Source organism: Chionomys nivalis, chromosome 5 (assembly GCF_950005125.1).
Source record: "Chionomys nivalis chromosome 5, mChiNiv1.1, whole genome shotgun sequence".
In the NCBI taxonomy this organism is placed as follows: Eukaryota; Metazoa; Chordata; class Mammalia; order Rodentia; family Cricetidae; genus Chionomys; species Chionomys nivalis.
Window position 1 is genome coordinate 91,359,733 of NC_080090.1, and position 24,773 is coordinate 91,384,505.

Genomic DNA, 24,773 nt, shown 5'->3' on the forward strand with positions numbered 1-24,773 from the left:
TTAAGTAGTATTTAGCAGATGTATAAAACTTAAAGTCACTACTAAGTACAGGTAGAGGACTTTTACAAACACTAGCCCGTTCTCACAGTACCCATCTTTACAATGCACCTGCTACAGATCTGACTAAGAGTCTTGTTCAGAAAAATGACAAGACATATGCTAAGGTCAGCATCGGGTCCACATACAGCATTCCTTTCCCTTCATTACACTATACTTGAAGGGTTTCTCTCAAGACTATATTATAACTACAGTTACAATAACAACAGCTATCACTAATAAAGATAGCACCACACATGGTCCTTTAATTTTACAACTGTCTCCAGCTTCTTCTTTTTTTTTCCCCTGGTCTTTTTGAGGCAAGGTCTCTCTATTATGCATTTCTGGCTGTCCTAGAACTTGCTATGTAGGCCAGAACCCAGAACGTTCAATTTCTGTCACAAACTGATCTGTTTCAAGTAGTGTTAGGCTGTAAGACAAAAGTGCAGTGCTGTATCGTGCAGATTTCCTGCTACCTGCCCATCTCTGTCCTGGCAGCTCTTGGGGAAGCACTCTACAAACACCACTGTTCAACATGTCCTCAGGCAGAGAGGCCCTGGGTTTGATCCCTAGCACTGCAAAGCAAAACCTTAGCTCCCAGTCCTGTGTTTCTTGACTTAGCACCCAGCATACTCTTTAAGAAGCATCCTGACTCCCACTATGCACTTTAGCACACTCATTAGTTCCTGTGCAGCTACCCACAGGGACATGCCACCCCCTTCCCCATTTTCTGCTCTCTTCTGTCTCCTGTCCTGTTTGACTCTGACTCTACTCTTCTTCCTACTACCTAGTGATAGTCTCTGAATGTGGAACTTTTATACTTTACGCTCCCAATTCAGTGCTTGCCATAAAGAAAAGGGTGCATGTATAATGAGCACATGTTTATGCACACACAGACAAAAGCAAGGTAGCTACTTACCAAGAGAATGGTATTGAGAACATCATTGTTTAGTGGTGACTCTTCTCCTCTGTGCTTCCGTATTTTCTTCTTTGCTGTATAAACCATATTTGAAACTGACAATTTATGAATTGGAACTGGTGCTGGTTCGGTCAGCTTTGACAGAGCATGAGTTATATCAGCAACTTCTACAAAGTAGAAAGACATGCAAATTATATCACCAAAAGTTGTAGAGAAAGTGATCAGTAAACCTACATGCTTGAGTTCTTCTTTACACAAATATTACATGCTCTCAGAATTATAAAATTTAAAGTTCTAACTCACATGTTCACTTTACATGGAAGTGTGCATGTCAGATATATCACACAAATTATTTTTCCTCAGGGAACTTCAAATATGAATATCTAAAACTCTGCTTTTCAAAACACCTTATTACTATGTTTTGGTGGGAAGAATTGATTTAAATGCATTTGGTGTCTTGTTTTGTTTTGTTTGAGACAGGTTTCTCTTGTAGCCTTGGTTGTCTGGAACTTGCTATGTAGACCAGGCAGGCCTCTAACTCAGAGATCCACCTGCCTCTGCCTCCTGAGTGTTGGGATTAAAGGTGTGTGCTAGTTTAACAAGATCTGGGAATAGCCTGGAAAGAAAGGCAGCTGTACAGTTCATCTACTTGTCCAACTAAATTCAGAGTAACAAAAGTTGCCAGAATACATGCAGAAGAGCAAAGGCTTAGAAAGGCTGTAGAGCAAAGTGGGTCACCTCTTCCTTCTTCCTCAAATGTGGATCGTCCAAGAATCTCATCAGTTGATTCCTTTCGACGGCAAATTTTTAAAAATTCAGTGACAAAATCACCTACAAAGAAAAAAAAATTACTCATTTTTGAAATTTAACTCCAAGAAATCAGTCCAACATAGTACATATCTCTTAACAAAGGTTATAAGCTAAGATATAGTTGGAAAGCTGGGTGTGTAGGTGCACACCTGTAGTCCCAGCACTCAGGAGGCAGAGGCAGACAGATCTAGGAATTTGAGGCCAGCCTGGTCTACAGAGTGAGTTCCTGGACAGCCAGGGCTGTTACACAGAGAAACCCTCCCAGGAAGGGGAGGGGGGAACACTTAAAAGCTACGGTGGGGGGGGATCTGTTTTTCTCTGAGGAAGATAAAAACTGCCCTACATCAGAAGTAGACTTATTCCTTTTCTCCATCTGGGGACAGAGCAAAGTCTCTGCTCAGTGGTACTCCTGTTTGGGTGCATGCTTTTCCTGGAGTTCACTAATTGACTCCCAGTCTCAGGAGGGCTTTCCTTTTTAATAAGCTGCTTCTATTTCTGTAACAAAAAATTCCTTCAAGAATGAAAGGAAAACAAAATGTACTTCCTAATATTAAGCCTTTTTCATAGGTTTCAATGTTATCAATATCCTTTATCATTAAATCGTAAAGTAACAATATGATTATATATATCTTTTTCTTTCCCTGTTACCCTACAATAATTCTGAAACAAAAAAACATATTAAAAAATAAACTACAAAGATGTTTATAGAGAATCAAATCATGTAACGTGAAGCTATTACATCTTTGGTTGCATATTAATGATATACTTTGTGTCACTATAAAGACAAAAATGATTTCCTACATTTTCAAGGTTGCAGAGTTGTTTGGGGTGGGCAGGGTGGCTCAGTGAAGCTGAGCGCTCAGACCCACATGATGGAAAGAACAATTCCCTCAAGTTGTCCTCTACCTTCACACAAGCTGTCACACATGAATGCCACGTCTCCCCCAAATATGCATAATAAAAAACATTTTTTAATTAAAAAAATATATATATAGTAGGCTGACTGTCTCAGCCTCCCAAGTACTAAGATTTCAGGAAGCTATACATGGAACAAAGACCTTCTCTTCCACAAAGCTTTTCATTTGGAAGTTGAATGTCTTCCCTCTGTCGACTCCTTTCAACTACAATCATGTAGTATCAGCAGGAATTGGGAGGTGGAGGCTGAAAGATGGAGGGGGCATTCAAGGTCATCTTTAACATATAGTAAATTGAAGAACAGCCTGGACTATATTAGACACTGACTCAAAAGTGTTATATTTGCACAAGAAATTAAAGTTTAACAAGAATTTTCAGTACTGAAATATAAATACAAAGTATACATTTAAGTTTTAGAATTTACTAACATTTCCTGACTTTTTTCAGAAATGTAGAAAATTCTAATAATTTTGTCATTAAAACTATACAAATAGAGAATGGTAGCGCACGCCTTTAATCCCAGTACTTGGGAGGCGGAGCCAGGCGGATCTCCATAAGTTCGAGGTCAGTCTGGTTTACTAGTTCTAGGACAACCAAAGCTACATAAAGAGATCTTTCCTCGGGGGCTGGAGAGATGGCTCAGTGGTTCCAAAGGTCCTGAGTTCAATTCCCAGCAACAACATGGTAGCTCACAACCATCTGTAATGAGATCTGGAGCCCTCCTTTGGCGTGCGGTCATACATGGAGATAGAATGTTGTATACATAATAAGTAAATAAATCTTAAAAGAGAGAGAGAGAGAGAGAGAGAGAGAGAGAGAGAGAGAGAGAGAGAGAGAGAGAGAGATCTTGTCTTGGAGGGGAAAAACAACAAAAAAGCCAAAACTACACAAAGTATAGGGTGAGATCACAGGCCATTAACTTAAAATTCGAATGTTTCTCAAGTTTTCTACAGTTATTACAAAAGGCAGCAGATGATGAAGAAGGTATTAAGAAGTAGTCTAGTCAGCAAAACTGTATGTTATTATGTACCATAAACACAGCAGTTTCTAAAGAACAGGACAATGGCTAAAGTATGATATACATACAGATGCATAAGCGTTTCATCACCCTAACATGACATGAAGTGTGCAGCAACTTAATCTGTTTCCCTGCTGAGAAGAGTATTTCACTGCTGCTTCCAAAGCTTAGGAAAGTTCTTCAGACTTGTAGGTGTAAGATGTGGGTCTGTTCAACTTGTAACTGACAATGCTGTCTCTCTAAGGCCCCAGACAAACTCCACTATCAGGTAGGTACCTTAAGTGCCAAGTGTGAGTTGACATTTGATGAACAGTACACAACAAATGATTGAAAGCTAAAGTATGAAACTTGAAAGAATTAACAAAAATACTTTAAAAACAGAACTAAAAAAATACTTTAAAGAAACAGCCATTAAGAAGGTCTTTTTGTTTTGTTTTGCTTTGGTTTTTTGAGACAGGTTTTCTCTGTAGCTCTGGAGCCTGTCCTGGACTCACTCTGTAGACCAGGATGGCCTCGAACTCACCGAGATTTACCTGTCTCTGCCTCCCGAGTGCTGGGATTAAAGGTGTGTGCACCACTGCCCAGGTGAAGAAGTATTATTTTAATAACGTCAGTTGAATGTAACATGTTGGGTGGTACAGAGTAAAGGTAGGCATAACTGTACTAAATGTAAGAGACAAACGAGGAAATATGACATCAAGGTTATAGGTTTCAGAAGACCTGCAGAGAGAAACCTAAAAAAAAAGATAATAGAAACATATGTCTTTAATATCAGCACTCAAGAAGCAGAGGCAGGTAAATCTCTGAGTTCAAGGCCAGCCTGAGTCTGGTCTACAGTGAATTCAAGGCTCCAGAGCTACACAGAGATCCTATCTCAAAGGGGAAAAATATTCCAGACACAGATTCTGAATGGCAATTACTATTTTTTCAAGGTACTTTAAATTTATGTTTCACTTAAACTTCAAATATCCTGCTAGGTGAACTAAAGTGTATTCACACGCCCCTTTCTCCATAAAACTGACTTGCGGATGTGATACAACTTGGCAGGAAAGGTTTAATGCCCAGCTTATTTTTTTTAATTCTTTGTATCTTTCACATCATGCATCTTGATCCCATTAATTTTCTGTATCCATCCTCTGCCCTTACAAACTCCCCACCCCCCCAAATAAAATAAAATTTAAGAGAGAAAAAAAAGGAAAAATCAGTCTCATCATGGAAGCTGTAGTATGATACAGTGAGCGCCGCAGTAAAGCCTTTTGTTCATACATCTTTACTTTCAAGTGTTCACTACAAAGAGTCATTGATCTGGTTTCAAGGCCTCTGGTTTCTGCTACATTCTTCTTGGATATCCTGTTGTTGCCCTGTATTGTGGCGATCCTGCAGCTTTCAGTTTGCAGGGCCAGCCCCTTTATGTGTCCCAGCAGATGACAGTGGGATGGATACTGGGGTAGGCCAACTTATCACCTTGGTTCTTGGCTGACCACAGCAGCTGTCAGCTCTCCCCCATCCTCACCACTAAGGTGAGCTCTCCAGCATTAATGCCCAACTTCTTAAACTGTTGGTTACAAAACTGAATGATGTCTACACACGCGCGCGCACACACACACAAACAGTAAAAGGCTTCTGAATGTGGAATGATCAAACTTAACTCAAAATCAAATGTAATAAATCCGAAATATTTCTGGCAGTGCTCACACATGCTGCATCGAAACTTCACTGGAGTCCTGCTTCTCAACACAAAGTATGCACTGCAGATGCTGTGACTCCATGTAACACCTCAGCTCAGATCACACTAATGTATGTTATGCACTGCAGCATTTTTACTGAACATAGAAAGTTTGCTGTCTTTGTATAAGCAATGATATAATTACAGAAAAAGACACTATTTTCTTATCATTATTCCTCAGCATGTAAAGATAATGTAAGTCTATCTTCAGACCATACTAGTAGACCATACTTTTAAAAACTGCTGACTTGAGTTTCATAGAAAATAGTTAAGTGAATTTTGATCTGAGATTAGAATTGAACTTCCAAAAATCTCTGAAATGACCCTAAACATAATCCTGCCATTTTATATTACATATTGATGCAGATCAGCATTTTGAAAAGTGACAATCACTGATCTAAAATATCAACTCTGGGGGCTAGATAGATAGCTCTGTGGTTGGGAGTGGTGACTGTTCTTCTAGAGGACCCAGGTTCTATCCTCAGCACCCACATGGCAGCTCACACCTCTCTGTAATTCCATTGCCAGGGAATCTGACATCTGCAAACAGACATGCATACAGGCAAAAATATCAATGCACATAAAGTAAAAATAAGTCATTTTAAAAAAAACTCTGAAAAACGTTGAAAACGCTAAGATTTAATTAAGCAAAATTAAACACACACATCCGTTTCATCAGTATACAAATTTGCTTCACCTCTAATCCTGTTTGATCTGTATGCCTATCTTATATACGAGTATCATGTAAAGATGCCTCAGTGAGAAAGGGTTACAAGTGGGAAGAACTGAAGCAGCCCTGCTCCGGGTGGTGCACACTGTGCCATTACATCACAGGCCCAGGAGAACGAAAAGACAAAGAGGACTCAACTGAAGATGCAGACTGTGCCAGAAGACAAGGTGACAGAGCACATAAGAGAAGCAAACGATATACGAGAGTGTGATCGAGAATGCTGAAGTATGGATTCTTAAGGGAGAGAAATCCTGCTCCTGCTGTTAATAAAAAGATTCACTGTAATTGGTAAAGACTTTTTCTATAAGTTAATGCTAACTAAGGTCATAAAAATGAAAGACAGTATTTTGAATAGGTGAAATAAAGTATAAAGAATGTTTTCAGGGTTCCAATCTGGAAAATAGGTAGATATGTGGCATTTCAGAAAGGGAACATGATGATGTACCTTACCTAGTAAACATTGGGGATTATCAGCTTTTCGAACTCTAACAGACCAATGGGGAGCTTGAACAGGATCCAAATCACTACAATGGAATAAGACAGTAATTATGACCATCTCCAAGACTCATAAATGTGTCATAACGCAGTGGAATGAAAACTAGGTAGTGGCACACACCTGTAATTGTAGCACCTAGGAGGCTGTGGCAGGAGGCTCACTAGTAGGAGGCCAAACAGGGCTACATATTAAAAACTTGTCTAAAAATAAAAAAGAGCAAAATCAAATAATTAATGCATTTTATTTAACATTCTATAGGGGAAAATACATTCTATAAGAGGAAAAATAATTCATTTTTTATGCCCTGCCCTATCTTTTGGAGACAATTCAGCCTCCAACTCTTGATTCTCCAGTCTCAGCCTCCTATGTGGTGGGATTACCAGTACAATCACCATACCCAGATACATTTTACTTAATTTAAACTTACTGTTATCCAGATATATATTTGCCATTTAAGCAAGTTGTTAAAAATATAAACTCTTTAAGACGTGAAGACCAAAATAAATAACAAATGATTCCCAAGATCAAAACAAAATTTAAAAATATAAAATTATGAGATGAACACTAATGACCAAGTGAGACAAATACATTCTAAAGAATACAATAAAAAATAAGAAACAAGAATGCGTGCCGGGCGGTGGTGGCGCACGCCTTTAATCCCAGCACTCGGGAGGCAGAGGCAGGCGGATCTCTGGGAGTTCAAGGCCAGCATGGTCTACAAGAGCTAGTTCCAGAACAGGCTCCAAACCCACAGCGAAACCCTGTCTCGAAAAACCAAAAAAAAGAAAAAAAAAAAAGAAACAAGAATGCACAATTATCTTTTTTTTTTTAGATTTATTTTTTTCTAGCGGCATCATCACCTTGAACAATTCAGTGTTTTGTTTGCTTGTTTTTTGTTTTTCTTTTTTGGCTTTTTTTTGTTTTGGTTTTTCATTTTTTCAAGACAGGGTTTCTCTGTGTAACGGCCCTAGATGTCCTGGAACTAACTCTTATAGACCAGTCTGGTCTCGAACTCACAGAAATCCACCTGCCTCTGCCTTCCAAAGTGCTGGGATTAAAGGCATGTGCCACCACTGCCCGGCCCGAACAACCTGTTTTTAATTTAATATCACTACTAATGAAAATAGGTACTACAAATCTTTGACAAAATCAAAAGCATCCTGTTCTTCAAGTGTACTACAGATGATCTACTCAATGAAGTACTATGCACAATTTTTTAAAAAAATATTCATCACCAGCAAGATGGCAGGAAAAGGTACTTGTCACTAAACCTGATGCCCTGATATCAATCTCCAGGGCCCATATTTATTCTCTGATTTCCACACTTGCACCATGGCATACAAACACCACAAAAGACATAAGCTATTAAAAGAATAGTGGGCCCTTGAAAACTGTTGTACCTTTACTTCTTCTTTACACCTAATTGTCTAAGCGAGAACATTCATGTTGTTACTTTTACCATCAACAAAAACAATGAGTTTCCTTTAAGTGTAAACAGAGAAAGTGTCTATTTCTCACTGTTTCACACCCAGGATAAAAAGGAACTAAAAAGGCTTTTTCACTATATTCCTAGCTTTGCTGAAATGTTCAAGTTGTTTCCACTGTACAGAACAGCACAGAGTTGTTTGTTTTCTTACTTAGAACACTCAGTAATCAAATATCCAGCAAAACAGCTAAAGTCTAACAGCCTAAATTTGATCCCTGGAATCCACAGTGTGAAGAAAGAGCTGACTTCTCCAAGTTGTTTTCTATCTCCATACATGTGCCATGGCATGTGTGTGCCTGTCCACAACAGTCACAGCATACACACACACACACAAGTCACATACATCTGGATATTCATTACTTTTTAAATTTATTTTTTATGTGCATTGATGTTGTGCCTGTGTATGAGGGTGTGTGAGGGTGCGAGATCCCCTGGAACTGGAGTTACAGACAGTTGTGAGCTGCCATATAGGTGCTGGGAACTGAACCCAGGTCCTCAAAGAGAAGCTAGTACTCTTAACTGCTGGGCCATTTCTCCAGCTCCCTCCCTACTTCTTAGAAGCATTTCATAAATTTTGTGTTTCTGTGTGTGTACTCATGTGCTGAATGTCAAGTCACACAGTGGGCAACAGCTACACAGTGGACAAGTATTTGACCACTGAACTATATACTCCAGCCCTACAATAATTATGAGAAGCCAAGAAGAGTTGAAAAGAATCGCATGGTATGTGGTAGAGACCACTAAGCTGCAGCAGTAAGACTCAAACAGTTCACTCACCTGAATGAAGGGACAGCTCCGCAAAGCAGCATCTTAAAAACCCATCTCTAAATCTACACAAACAGGTCTAAAAACTGATCGCTCAAAAAATAAAACCTTGGGGCTGGAGGGATGGCTCAGAGGTTAAGGGCATTGCCTGCTCTTCCAGAGGTCCTGAGTTCAATTCCCAGTAACCACATTGTGGCTCACAACCATCTGTACTGAGATCTGGCGCCCTCCTCTGGCGTGTGGGCATACATCGAGGCAGAATGTTGTATACACCTTGTACCAAGCACTCAGTGGTTAATTTATTAGAATAAAGAGGTTTTTTTTTTTTTTTTTAGCATACTTACGAATAAACATCATTGTCCACAATAATCCCTTCTGTCAGATGAGGCCATGTCGTTGCTAAATGGAGTTCACTAAAATTAAAAATAAAAAATAAAACATAAAATAGAGCCAAAAGGTTTAATTCTGTATGTATGTCATTTGACTCAGTAATTCTATTTCTAGAAATGTGTCCTAACCAACTAAAGATGTATATAAAGCAGTGTATATAATGGTTGTTAGGGAAGAGAGACATTTTCTTCAGTGGTGTAATCACTAGGGAGTTTCCCATACTCTTGTAAATAATCTTTCACTCAAATCCTTCACACCTATGCTCCTATAAAGACCTTATTGAATCACCAAAAGAAAAAGACAAGAAAAAAGTAATGAAAGTAGAAGGGGTACTAATTAGGGAGAGGAGAGGATTATCAGGAGTGGGAGGAGACATTATATAAATATGGCAATCCATTATGCATAATTAATACATGCTAATAAAAATTAAGAGAACATTAAAAAAGTGGTGTTATGTATAATAAACTGAAAACAACTAGCTTAAGAAAGGAAAGCATATCTATATGAAGCTGTTTTAAGGATATAAAATGTTACAATACATAGTAAACAAAACATATAAATAAGAGCCAGGCATGGTAATGGTGCACGCTTATAATCCCAACACTCAGGAGGCAGAAGCAGAAAGATCTCTGTGAGTTCCAGAACAGCTAGGGCTGTTACACAGTGAAACCCTGTCTTGAAAAACCAAAACCTAACAAGTAAAATGTCCATCTGTTGATGAATGGATAAACAAAAGTGGGATGCACAGTAAGCATAAAGCATTATCTACTTAATGGCATATTTAGAAAGGATTTCTTTTTAAAGTAACTGCTTCATGATGTAACACAGCTGAAACTCTATACCCCTTTTCCATCTCCACACCCAGGCCTACCTTCATAATCCAGCAACTCCAAACCAGCTTATTAACTACGTAGCCATGGCAGGGTAAGTGGCTTCTTTCCTACTCCTCCCTCTGCCTGCTGCCATCTCAAAATCCACAGATCAAGCCACAAACTCTTGGCAAGGCCCTAGAACCTGCTTTGTTTGTGGGTCACTTTTGCCTGGTGAGTTGCTCCTTTCCTCTCCCATCCTCCCCACAGGCCTAGGCCCAGAACAGTGGTTCAGGAGTCATCTTTGCCTGGTCCAATTAAACTGTCTGTGCACCAGCTTTACCCACCTAGCTCTAGTCATGTAGCACTTACACTGGCCCAATCTAAAGCAGGCCAGATCCTCACATCAGACACACAAGCAAAGAAAGAAGTCCACATGCCCAAGTTACATCACAAAAATGAAAACATCATGAATGGCTTAAGACAGAGGGTTTCCCATGAAACCCACTATTCCAACAAAAATGTTTGATGAGAATTACATAGATAAACCCCAAGACACAGTATTTAAAGGAATAATCATGAACTTTATCACAGAATTCTAGTAGTTTAAAAGACATGAAAAAACACATACAAATAGTACAAATTATAACAGTTTCTGAGGTATTAAAAATGTCATATTTATACAGTGATGATGGCTGCACAAATCTATACAAAACCCACCAACTATACACTTTGAAGTGCTCAGCTTCATGGTAGATAAATTTTCTCAATTTTGAAAAACATGTATAGAAATGATGAGCTGGCAAAGTTTTCAGACAAAAGCAAAAGAGGAAATATTTTGGCATTTTGAGGCATGTACAATCTGTTACCTTCTTGTGGTTTTTTCTTTTAATACAAACTTAAAAATGTAAAACTTATTACGGGTCACACAAAAATAGACACTGGCCAGATATGACCCACAAGTCACAGACTGCCAAACTCTTCATGCTGGGATTGAACCCAGGGCTCGTGCATGCTCTTCAAGCACTCTACCACTGAGCCACATCACAGCCCACAGTCTGTCAAACCTTAGGAAGAGTGTTCATGTGGGAAGTTCTCACGTGAAGTTACAAACTAAAGAGAGCAAGTATAGTTATTTCCAGCCTCACTTCATCAGAAGTGTCATAAAATGAACATTCGTATAAACTTAAAAAGCAAAAGAATCCTGTAATTCAAGTGATAGGCTGAAATTCTCACCTGATAGGATCTTCACAGGCACCAAATGGCAACTTGCCAAACTCCAGGCCTCCAACTTCTCCTCCCACAAGGGCATCTATATCTAAACAAGGGGAAAATATACTCCTTTATTTGGCAAAAAAGTAGAAGTAAATACTACACAGTGAATTCCAGGCTAGCTAGAACTATACAGACCTTGCCTTGGTGGTGGTGGTGGTTGGGGGGGGGGGGGAGGGGGAGGAATGTCAGGGGAAGAATAGTTAAAACTTTCAGAAGACAATAGCTTTAAGGGACTTATAACAGTGCAGACAGCAAGTTATAAAGAAAATGCTAAGAGAATATACAGACCCCAGCCTACTAGGGATGTTAGTATTTTTATCCACATAAAAAAAAATCTGGCAACAAAACATCATCAAGCACCTTACTAGCTAACAGAAGTACAATATAAGAGTCTAGCCCTTGGGGTTCTTAGATCACCTGGGAACTTCTGAGTAATTAGGACTAAGTCCAAGGACTTACACATGCTAAGTATATACTCTGTCATTGGTATACATCCAAAGGTTCTACTCTTGAAAAGGTTTTAAACTGATTAGTAGAGTACCCTTGGAATAAAAGGAAAAGATGACAAATGGGAACTTGCCAGTAGAAATGGATTATAAACCATTCAGTCATATTACTATCTGGAAACAAAAAACTTAGTTCTTACTTCCCCTTTGCTGTTGATTAGATGTAGCTCTGTTTTACAGTTCTAAGTAACTCAATAGTATAGAAGCAGTAGTAGTACACATAATTGCCAAAAGCTGATTGTGTATAATAATAATTTCAATATTATATCTAACCAGCAATTATTCTGAATCTCATAGCCAGAGTCAGCACAAAATAAACCAGAAAAATATTATTTTGGTTTTCTTGGGAGGCAGTATACTAGAAAAAAAATAAAAAATAAAATTATTTTAAGGTAGAAGTTTATTAATCCACAGGTGTGGTGGCTTATACCTAAATCACAACATTGGGATGCTGAAGCAGGAATTGCCATAAGTTCAATGCCAGCCTGGGCTACAAAGTCAGTACCTGGCCAGTCTGAAATTCACAGCAAGATCCTGCCTCAAAAAGGGGATGGGATGATAAGCCTTCTAGTAATTTACAAATCTTTATTTAGTTTCTTTTTAAATGTGTCTGGAACATAAATAGCCTCATAGATCTAGCCCACAGGAGACTCTGTCTTTAAAAGTGGAGTGGGGGGGGGGGAGGCTGGAGAGATGGCTCAGTGGTTAAGAGCTTTGCCTGCTCTTCCAAAGGTCCTGAGTTCAATTCCCGGCAACCACATGGTGGCTCACAACCATCTGTAATGAGGTCTGGCTGGGATGACAGCTCAGTAAGCAAAGTGTTTGCTGTGTCTACTACATAAGGACATGAGTTTGATCCCCAAACATAGATGTACCTGTAGCCCCAACTGGAGGGTGAAGACAGACAGATCCTGAGGGCCTGCTGGCCAGCCAGTCTAGCCAAAACCATGAATTCCAGATTCAGTGAGAGACCATCTCACAAGGAGACAAAATAGAAAAGGGCTGCCTGGGGAGCGAGTGCCCGGAGTGGACTAGGGGTCCTGCACCCTCAGCAGTAGGACTGCAGAGTGGGTTTCCAAGAAAGCCAAGCCCCTTTAGGGCCCAGACCCCACATCACATGCAGGATGCCCTGCAACTGGAAAAAGGAATTTGGAGCTGATTTTGGTCACATATGCATGCCCACACACAAAGACACAACGTTGAAGAAATGGTTTTGTTTGTTTGTTGTTGTTGTTTTTGGTTTTTCAAGACCGGTTTCTCTGTAGCTTTGGAGCTGTCCTGGAACTAGACCAGGCTGGCCCAAACTCACAGAGATCCACGTGCCTCTGCCTCCTGAGTACTGAGATTAAAAGCATGTGTCACCACTGCCCAGCTAAAGAAATGGTTTTTAAAAGGAGTACTATGAACAATTAATTATATTCAAAAAATTAAGCAGGAAAAAAAAATCTTCAATTAGGTTCTGTCTTTCTAGCTGAGTTTTTCTAGAACTTACGTGATGTCTTGTTCATATCTGAGTCCTTAGCCTACTATAGGCTAATAACTAATGACTCCTGAATTAATAAGTGATCAAGCAGGGAACTAATTCTGATGGCATTTTACTAAGTCCATATTAAATATTCTACAGTCCTCTTCTATAAGACTATATACACTTATTTTTCTTCTTTTCCCAACACTCTATGGCAATGGTTCTCAACCTTCTAAAACTGTGACCCATTTGTTCCTCATATTGTGGTGACCCCCATCCAGAATATTATTTTTGCTGCTACTTTCTAACTGTAATGTGCTAGCTATGAATCAGAATGTAAATAAATGAGTGTTCTCTGATGGTCTTAGATGACTCCTGTGAAAGGGTCGTTTCATCCTCAAGGGGTCTCAGCTGCTCTAAGGTTTCTACATTACTGCTTTCAACTTATGAGGGTGGCCTCTTTTAACACTAAAAACAGGTATTTTAATAGCTCAGCATTGGTAATGCATACACACAGTGTCCCATCACAGGGGATGCTTTGTAAATAAATACCAACTTTCACAGATAGATTATCAAATATAAAATAACACTGTCTCTAAAAGACATGAGCACTTTATTTAGTTTTTCTTTCTTTCTTTCTTTCTTTCTTTCTTTCTTTCTTTCTTTCTTTCTTTCTTTTTCTTTCTTTCTTTTTTTGGTTTGGTTTTCCGAGACAGGGTTTCTCTCTGTGTAACAGCCCTTGCTGTTCTGGAACTCACGAAGATTTGCCTGTCTCTGCCTCCCAAGTGCTGTGTTTAAAGGTGTATACCACCACCACCCAGTGAGCACTTGTTTTTTAGGAGAAAAAAATTTACATAGACAAAATCAGCAATTACATTTGCAATGAGTACAGGTATTTCTAATTTAAAACAGCATTAGATAATTTTAATTTCTTAATACATTTTCAGTACTTTAAATAGAGTTCCAAATGTCCTCACCTGGAGGCTGCTGAGGCCAAAAGTACTGCTGCCAATCCTGAAGCACATATGTCAATCGAATAGCAATGCTAACTGGAGGCAATGGAGTTAAAGGACAGCCCTAGAAACACATGCAAAGACAACAGCATGTAAATGTTTTAGCCTGTGTTCTAAAAACTTCAGCACCAACATTTCAAAGTTATGGAATGCTACCCTTAAAAAAACATAATTTAAGTTTATATTGTCAGGCAACAGTGTGTAGAGGCAAACAATGTGAAGAAAAAATAAGACAGAATAGTAGTGTATGACTTTGAAAATCAAGAATGAAGAGACTAGCTGAGCATGGTACACAACTTTAACTCTAGCTCTGAAGAAGTGGAGGCAGACAGATATCTGTGAGTTTGAGGTCTGGTGGTCTAGATAGCAAGTTCCAAGCCAGCCAAGGCTGCACAGTGATACCTTGACTCAAAAATAAATAAAAAAATAAATACACATATTTTTTTTTTAGACCTGGTAGTGATTGTGTACACCTTTAAACTCAGTAGTCAGGAGGCAGAAGCAGGAGGATCTCTGTGAGTTTGAGCCAGTCTGGTCTATAAAATGAGTTCCAGGACGTCCAGAGCTATTGCACAGAGAAACCCTTTCTCAAAAATAAAATTAAAAAAAAAAAGAAAGAAAAACAGGAAGGGAAAAGATTACAGTCCCAACTGACACATCTATGCAACCCTACATCTAAGGCTCAGAGAGCATCATGGAAAAGGGGGTGGAAAGGTTGTAAGAGTCAGATCTTACCTTTGAATGCTTGTATGCATGTAAATAAGGGATTTGAGGAATAGATATCGCCCATGAAACTGATAGGGAACTGTGAGCGAGCGGGGAACAAGAATGTTGAGAAAGGGGGAGGGCAACATGAAACTGATAGGGAACTATAAGTGGAGGGAGCGGGGAGATGTGTTGAGAAAGGGGGAGGGCAACATGTCTTCTATGACATTAAAGTGGAAAGGGGGCTAGTGGGAATAGGAGAACACAAGGAAGGAGAGAAGCAGCAAAGACAACTTAAAAAACACATCACAATGATAAGCAATTCATTTTAGGCTAATAAACTTTATAGAAAGAAAAAAAGGAGGAAGAGACTACAGAAAGAAACAGCACATTCAAATGTCAGACCTTGTTTAAAAACTGGAAAAGTAAACTCTATGACAAGTCTACTATTATTTGGCTGTGTATTTGTAGAGCAAGAGAGCTCTGTAATTTCTGCATACTTTTCCACAAATGTTTTCATCTGCTGAAAAAGCCATGTAGATTTAAAAAAAAAAAAATTAAGCCACTGTATCCCAGGGCATTCCAGGCAGCCTGAGCAATACAGTGAGATATCATGTCAAAAACCAAACACAAGCCGGGAGGTGGTGGCACATGCCTTTAATCCCAGCACTCGGGAGGCAGAGGCAGGCGGATCTCTGTGAGTTCGAGGCCAGCCTGGTCTACAAGAGCTAGTTCCAGGACAGGAACCAAAAGCTACGGAGAAACCCTGTCTCGAAAATCCAAAAACAAACAAACACAAAAGTCTAAAAACAATTCCAGGAAACAACTTACTTTAAAATAAAGTGCTTACACTACTACCAGAAAGAAAAATATTAAGTCCCATTAAGCAAAAAGATCAACTTTGTTATAAAACAAAATTGTGTGTGTTTGTGTGTGTTGCCTGCATGTTTGTCTGTGAACCATGTGCATGCAATACTTCTGGAGATCAGAAGAAAGGCTCAGATTCTCTGGACCTGCTGTATCAACAGGCTTTAAACTGCATGCATGTGTGTGTGTTTGGAATCAAATCTGGTTCCTCTAGAGGAGAAGTGGTCTTAACTACTGAATCAGCTCTCTTGCCCCTACAATATAATTTTTGCTATCTACTTCAGACGCTGAATGTCATAGAGAATAGTAGTATTCTTTTTAAAGTACTTTAGTGCATATGAAAATGATATTTTTTTAACTAAAATGGAAATCAAAATCAGGTTTCAATATTTAACCATAATTCATACAAAACATATTATAGTATATAAGTTAGCAAAAGAAGACCTATAATTACCCTTAAGTTCTCTAGCAATAATAAAAATTCAATGACCCTGACTTCTCTTTCCTGTTGAGCCTACATTAAGCAGAATGAGATTAAAACAGGTTCAGGAGTCATCTGGGAAACTTGCTGAAGCACAGGTTTGATAATGCTTCCTCGAACACTATCCCTGAGTAGCAAAGATACAGAAACATTTAGCTCAGAAGAAGATCCCATCCATGTCACTGGTAATTTTAGATAAACTTTAAAGTATAAGGTTGGTATGATGAAAAACAAATCCAAATTTTAGGCTACTGTGTCCTAGAAAGTACAGTATGATTCTGGTTGCTCAATTTTTTTAGGGGGGGGGGGGGGGCTAGGGCACAGTCAGGCCCAGAATCAAATGAAGTAGAAGGGATAGTAAAGTCACTCTGACAAACCACCCCTGCTCCCATCCCAAAGCAACAGAGATGAATGTAGGTTGAAATATATGAATAGAATTAGGATCAAACAAGACACAGATGTTTGTACAGCCTACAGAAAGCATCCTGAGAAACTTAGAGGATTATATGGGGCTCAAGACACGACACATGCATGCTGAGATCTGGTAGTGTGAATAAAGGTGAAGACTGTGGGATTACAGATGACATTAAATGAAGGACCAAGGCCCCCAGGAAGATGGCTTAGTGGGAAAAGATAACTGTCACCAATCCTGATGATCTAAATTTAATCCTTGGGTCCTACATAGAGAAAAGAGAGAACCAACTCCCTCAAGCTGTCCCTCTGACCCCCATATATGTATCATAATATGGATGTGAATGTGTGTGCATGTGCATGCATGTATACAAAATAGAATCAAAATAAATACTTAAATAAAATAAATGTAAGGAACCAAAGACTTGAGCAGAACGAGGGCACGTCACACTTTTCCACAGAAACCAAAGCTGGCAGGGCATTCCTGCATAGAACTCAGGCTTTATTTGAAAGCAGTATATCTGAAAGATAATTCTGTAAGGGGAAACCTGTGATTATCTCAGCTTGAGCAAAAAACTCCAATTCCAGGAATACACACACACACACACACACATACACCCCACCTCCAATATCACCAGAGCAAGAAGCTCCAAATACTACTATAAGATCTGGCTCTAAAATACTTTTTACCCATGAGTCTGTAAAACCAAAACATACAATGGCCAGAAAAATTAAGTTTTCAAAATAAAACTCAATTTTAAATATTTTTGTTTATGTGTATGGGTTATTTCCTGCATGAATCAAATGCCTGTGTGCCACTGAGTGCCTGGTGCCTATGGAGGCCAGAAAGAAGGTGCCAGATCACCTAGAACTGGTGTTACAGTTATGAGCCACAGTGTGGGTGCTGGGAATTGAACCCAGGTCCTCTGAGAGCAGCCAGTACTCTTACTATGGGGGCCATCTCTCTGGCCCCCAAATAAAACTCTTTAAAAAGAACAGACAAGCCAAGCAGTGGTGGCATAAGTCTTTAATCCCAGCACTCAGAGGGCCAAGGCAGGCAAATTTTTAAGTTTCCTTAAAAATTCCCTTCCCCAGTAGTGGGGATGAAACCAAGACTCTCATGCATGCTAGGCAAGCTTTCCACTACTGAGGCAAATCTCTGGTCCCATGTTTTTCTGAGTAAATTCTAATCCAAACAAACAATAACTATTAAAATGAGAAATTCAATTATTTTTCTCATATTTTTCCTTTTTAAAATAGTAAAACCTTCAGAAAAGTTGGAAGATGAATACAATCAACACTCACATGACTTACCAAGTTCAGTAGCATGGCACCCTCCCCACTACATATGTAATGAGTAACACAGTGGAGAAGGTTAACATCAATACTACTTTCAAACATCAGAGCAGATTAAAACTGTCCCAACACTCCAAAATCAGATCTTTACTGGCTATTCTGTTTTGAATAAGTAAAAGTCATTCACTACATTTAGCAGTCATATCTCATTCATCTTCTTTAATCTAAAATGCTCAAACAAGCCTTTACTTCCAAGAGTCCAGTAACTTTGGAAATAAATGACTATTTTTCACATTTTTATTTATGCTAAATATTCTGATAGAAACACTACTTAGACAAGTCTATCTTTCTCAGTGAATCACACCAGGAAACATGCAATATCAGTTGATTGCTTTTTTCTTCTCTATTAATTTCTTTTCTTTTTAAATTTTAGGTTTATGGGTTTTTGCTACATGTATGTGTGTACCATGCCTGTGCCCTCAGAGGTCAGAAGAGGTCACCTGAGTCCCTGGAACTGGAGTTACGAAAGGCTGTGAGCCACCATGTGGGTGCTTGGGTGCTGGAATGGAAGCCAGGGTCTCTGGAAGGAACTGCCAAGCTATCTTTGCAGCTCCTCAGTTAATTTTTTAACTAATACATAAAATCATAAATTTTAATGACATATTTAAGTTCAGTTTGTTAATCAAGTTTAAATATAATTCATTACATTACTGATATTATAAGAATACTTCTATATACTCAAATTACCAAGTTGCTAATTTTTCATGGATCTCTAAGACTGACAATAAAAACCAATGCCAGCTCATAATCTTTGATTTGAAGATGTCCAACAGGCCTGATAAATCAGTCATGTACTGATTTGGCACTTATAAAAGATACTGTCAACTTCAGCACTCAGAACGCTTTTCCCCAAGAGTAGGCTATGCAAAGCCACCGCCTTCATGATAGTGCTTTGCTTTTTACTTAGAAAAAAAAAAAGCTTCTGCTGTTGAAGAGATAGTTCAGCAGTTAAGAGCACTTTCTGCTTCTCTTGCACAAGACTCATGTTCAGTTCCCAGAACCTACATGGTGGCTCACAACCATTTATAACTCCAATGCCCACTCTGGTTTCTTCAGGCACCAGGCACACATGGTACACAGACATACATAGAGGCAAAATACTCATACGCATTCCTCCCATTGGAGAGGAGGTGCACACATGTGCCACATGCACTTGTAAAAGTCGGAGGACAGTTTGGTGGATTTCATTTTCTTCTTCTACCATGTGGGCCCTGGGGATCATGCCTGGCAGCAAGCACCTTCACCAGCTGAGTTATCTTGCTGGCCAATGTTTTTTATAGAATACCATGGATATATCTGGTAGACCTAATTAGTCCTACAACTCTCAGTCCCCATACAGACATTAAACCAAAAGATCAACAGGATGAAGACTCGAAAAAAAAGTTCTTTTTGAAAGAACACTAAGGGCTATTCAGAATCCAACAGATTCAGACTCAAGATGCTCAACATCAATCTCTCAAACAAGCAGCTACCTGAAGCTTACTAAACTGGTGGACCATCAAAATCATTCCTATAGAAGAACAGAATCAATGAATGTTAACCAGCCATACAAAAAGTAGACAGGTCCTTTAGTAGATATTTTCTTTAAATGTACATAATAATATTTAATTAGTAGTTTTCTTATTTTTTTTTTTTTTTTTTTTTTTTTTTTTTTTGGTTTTTCGAGACAGGGTTTCTCTGTGGTTTTGGAGCCTGTCCTGGAACTAGCTCTGTAGACCAGGCTGGTCTCGAACTCACAGAAGTAGTTTTCTTATAATTCATTACATTATTGATATTAGACTTCTATATGTTCAAATTACCAAACTGCTACTTTTATCTGGATACCAAATAAGACTGACAAAACCAATACCAACTCACAATCTTTGATTTGAAGATGTCCAGCAGGCCTGACAAATGAGTGTACTGATTTGGCACTTTTCGAAGATGAACCATTTCAAAGTCAGTTCGAACACCAGGACCTTGACATTCTCCCATGTACAACCTCCGCCATCTGTGATGTATTTGTACAAACAATGGTACCTGGCTATAGGACATGAATAAAAAAAAAAAAAAAAAAAAAAGACATCAAGCTCAATAAACAGTAAGTAATCCTAACCCTCAAAACTGTTCCTGTTATTTTAATTGCAAATATTTAAAAAATACTCAATAAAGAAAACTTCTAGGTCACAGGTTCTCATTTATAAATAAGATATACTTAGTTCTTCCTCTTACTCTCATAAACTAATGAAGCCCACTAGGTCTTTAGCAAAGACACTGTTGTAAACCAACTTTGTGGTGAAATATTTTGATGGAGGAAGGTCATTGGTTAACTAATAAAGAAACTGCCTTGGCCCATTTATAGGCCAGCCCTTAGGTGGGTGGAGTAAACAGAACAGAATGCTGGGAGAAAGAAGCCGAGTGAGAGAGTCGCCATGATTCTCCCACTCCAGACAGACGCAGGTTAAGATCTTCCTGGTAAGCCAGCTCGTGGGGCTACACAGAATATTAAAAATGGGTTAGATCAATATGTAAGAGCTAGCCAATAAGAGGCTGGAACTAATGGGCCAGACAGTGTTTAAAAGAATACAGTTTCCGTGTAATTATATTGTTTATAAATATTCTTTTACATTTAAAGGGGGATATGATATAGATATGAATAATTTGCATTGGTGTGGATTTGAAGGTCAATTTTGTTATATGTATATGCATATTTCTAATCTTGATTAAGGTATTGTAATTGTATAGTTCATTTAAAAATGTAATGTATATAGGTTGTTAATGGATAATCATCGATAATTGTCAAGCTTTTAGTCATGTTAGTTAGATTTTCTAGATGTGCATAGATATATTTCAGTTAGATAGACATTCTTCATATCTTTCAAAGACTGCACAATATGGCATTTAATGTTTTAATAACTTAGGGCTTTTCATGATAATGAGACACATCTGCTCCTGGCAGCACCAATCTACTTCAAGAGGAAGATGGGCACCGAAGAGGCTCCTTAAGGAGTTTGATAGCCATTTGGGCAAGAAACTGCTCTTGCCTGGACTGTTACATAAACTGGACACAGAGAACCCGCAGAAAGAGGACTGCTAAACTTGCCTAAAGGTGAGATGGTCTTTTGGGGTTCCTGACTCATAAAAGAGTCTGCAAGACATTCTACAGGACACAGCAAAAAGTGACTAAACTGTCTTTGGAATTTCCTGCTTTATAAAAATGTCTGCTGGATACTATGGGCCTGTAGGCTAAAGACAGATGCCCCAACGGTACAGAAAACTTTGGGTGACTGTCCAGACAGCGAGATGTCTCTGTCATTTCTAAAGTTTAAAGTTTCTTATTTCTTGTTTACTTAGGTAATATTATATCCTTCTGGAGTCTTTGATAGAGTTAAAAAATAAATAGATAGTTATAGTTTTCCTTAGTTATGATAAAGATAAAATAGATGTAAATATTGTAATTTTTACTTGATAACTGTTTTGTTATATGTAATTTTGCTGTTAAAGTTAAAGCCTTCTTTTTTTTTGTTTAAACAGAAAAAGGGGAAATGATGGAGGAAGGTCATTGGTTAACTAATAAAGAAACTGCCTTGGCCCATTTATAGGCCAGCCCTTAGGTGGGTGGAGTAAACAGAACAGAATGCTGGGAGAAAGAAGCCGAGTGAGAGAGTCGCCATGATTCTCCCACTCCAGACAGACGCAGGTTAAGATCTTCCTGGTAAGCCAGCTCGTGGGGCTACACAGAATATTAAAAATGGGTTAGATCAATATGTAAGAGCTAGCCAATAAGAGGCTGGAACTAATGGGTCAGACAGTGTTTAAAAGAATACAGTTTCCGTGTAATTATTTCGGGGCATAAGCTAGCCATGTGGGCGGCTGGGTTCCGGGGACGCAGCCCTGCCACTCCTATTACAACAATATTTCTTACTTAACATTCAATGGTAGATAGCACTGATTCTCACCATTCACAGATTTCTGCATCTGCAAATTAACCAACTCAGAGAAATTTTATCTGTAACCCCCAAATCGATACTAGCAGTACTGAGTTATTTTCAGATATGTAGAGCAGCAAGAATCTGTGTATGCACCCAGATGAACTCAAATTAGGTAATGATGTGCCCTCCTGTTTCAACTCTCAGTCTATAAGCAAGTGTTCTTTCACGATCTAGGTGGATCTGAAGGCAGTGCTCCTAAGTGCCAGAAGGCTGTAATGTGTCTTACAGATAGAATACATGAGTAAGATATGCTTCATTCAAGCATGAGTTACATGCTTTCATGAGTTGCCTGTGAGTTCAAGCTCTGTGAATCAACTATATTAATATATAAGAGCATATTAGGGCACTTTAAACAGAAAAATACATGAAAACATAAAGTATACAGGTGATTAGAATATGATCAAAAGCTCACAAGTGCCTATGCATTTCTTCCTAGGAACAGTGGTTGAGATAATACAACATCCATGGTATTTATTGAACACAAATAAAAATAGGTTATAAAATGTATTCCCAAGTTAACACTGGTAAATACTTAAGCTTTGTCAGATTTTCTTTAAGGTTTACAGTACTAAACACTTAAAAAAATTAAAGGTCCAAATTATTCCTTAGGACACTTGGGGGTACTCTAGTACATTAATTTTTCTGCTAATAAATTTACATTTAGAGTCTCTTGGTCTATCTGATATACAAAGGAAATACAATTAAAAAAACAGAATATGGATAAGTTAAACATCATGTTCTTAAATACTTACTTACACCTAAGAATAGAGAGGTGCTGAGCATGAAGGCACACAACTTTTAATCCCAGTACTGAAGGGAAGAAGAAGCAAGGCAGAACTCTGTGAGTTCAAGGCTGGCCTAGTTAGTATTCCAGATCAGCCAGGCCTACATAGTGGGACCCTGCCGTTGCCCCCCACCCGCCAAGAAAGGGGAGAATCATAGAAATACAAAAACCCAATTCTTCAAAAAATTAATTCCAAACCAGGCAGTGGTGTGGCACATGCCTTTAATCCCAGCACTTAGGAGGCAGAAGTAGGCAGATCGCTGATCTCTATGAGTTCGAGGCCAGCCTGGTCTGCAAAGTAAGTTCTAGGACAGTGAGAGCTGTTAACCAGAGAAACCCTGTCTTGAAAAACCACACACAAAAAAGTTAAGCCTAAAATAATATCTAATATTATACAAATTTTAAAATTAGATTTTGTGGTAAAATTCATCCTTCATTTGAAATATATAAGGAATACTGTATTTTCTTTAGGAATGACCTCCAAAAATATTTTACTAATTAATTAATCTCCTTTGGGGGTCTTGGTTTGTTGTTTTTCTTCTGAGACAAATATTCACTCTGCAGTCCAGGCTGGCCTTGAATTTATGCTCCTCTTGCCCAGCCTACTGAGTGTGGGATTAAAGACTTGCTCCTCCATGCACACAGCCTACCGAGTGTGGGATTAAAGACTTGCTCCTCCATGCACAGCCTACTGAGTGTGGGATTAAAGACTTGCTCCTCCACGCACAGCCCTAATTTCATCCTCTCATACCGAATTCTAGTAGAGAACAGGCAAGGGTAGGCACTAAATTCTTCATTATAGAAAAAAAGTAAATTTAATAATCACTTACATTCCTCAATTATATCACGAAAATATTTTAACATATTTTCAATATCTGTCATAAGTGTACCTACCAGCCAGTGTTTCCCAAAGCAATGGAAATGGAACTAAGAAGGAGGTTGCACTTGGATTCACTGAGAACCGCATCACTTTGTGCAGCAGGAGCAATCACCACAAACTCACGCAGGCCATACCTTCAAGAGAGAATCATCCAGTAAAGACACCCATTATTTGAAAAATATGAGGAGTTTCGCCACAGAAAACTTAAGACAATTTTGTACTACCAGAGTTTTCACTTCTCCCTTTTCCTACCCCACACAGCAACTGGATGCATATACATTTAAATCTCTTTGAAAAAAAAAACCAGGGTGGTGCATACAGTCATGACTATGCCACAGTGCAAACATGAAGGCCAGAGGTAACTTTCAGAAGTCAGTTCTCTTTGATTGGGTTCCAGGGATAGAATTTAGGTTGTCAAGTTATGCCCCAAGGATTTTTCCTTGAGTCCTCTTGCCCTGGCCTCCATCTGAATTTCTTTTTCATTTTTCTCCTTGGAGGTTTAGAGTCAAAAACAGAAAATCATGCTTGGTAGGTATTCTACCACTGAGCTAACCCCAGGGCCTGAGTTTTCTTTAGAAGTACTTGCATTCTGGTATTGGCATAAAAACAGACAGGAGGACCAATGGAACTGAATCCAAGACCCAGATATTAATCCACATACCCACGAACACCTGATTTTTGACAAAGAAACAAAAAATATATATATAAAATGAAAAAAAGAAAGCATATTTAACAAATGGTGCTGGCATAACTGGATATCAACATGTAGAAGAATGAAAATAGACCCATATCTATCACCATGCACAAAACTCAAGTCCAAATGGGTCAAAGACCTCAACATAAAGCCAGCCACACTGAACCTTATAGAAGAGAAAGTGAGAAGTACACTTGAATGCATTGGCACAGGGAACCACTTCCTAAATATAACCCCAGCAGCACAGACACTGAGAGAAATAATT

General features: G+C 38.7%; 1 protein-coding gene across 3 annotated transcripts in view; it reads right to left on the reverse strand.

Moving 5' to 3' along the window:
• Rab3gap1 (RAB3 GTPase activating protein catalytic subunit 1) overlaps positions 1-24,773 on the reverse strand; it is a 66,290-nt gene that overhangs the window by 18,442 nt on the left and 23,075 nt on the right. For all 3 annotated transcript variants that reach the window (XM_057769587.1, XM_057769588.1, XM_057769589.1), the window contains 8 exons: positions 23,829-23,948; positions 20,037-20,202; positions 14,324-14,423; positions 11,337-11,418; positions 9,246-9,314; positions 6,605-6,678; positions 1,694-1,786; positions 956-1,122 (listed from right to left, as the gene is read on the reverse strand). In XM_057769587.1, coding sequence (XP_057625570.1) covers positions 956-1,122; positions 1,694-1,786; positions 6,605-6,678; positions 9,246-9,314; positions 11,337-11,418; positions 14,324-14,423; positions 20,037-20,202; positions 23,829-23,948 — 871 coding nt within the window. The remainder of the gene's footprint in view (positions 1-955; positions 1,123-1,693; positions 1,787-6,604; positions 6,679-9,245; positions 9,315-11,336; positions 11,419-14,323; positions 14,424-20,036; positions 20,203-23,828; positions 23,949-24,773) is intronic.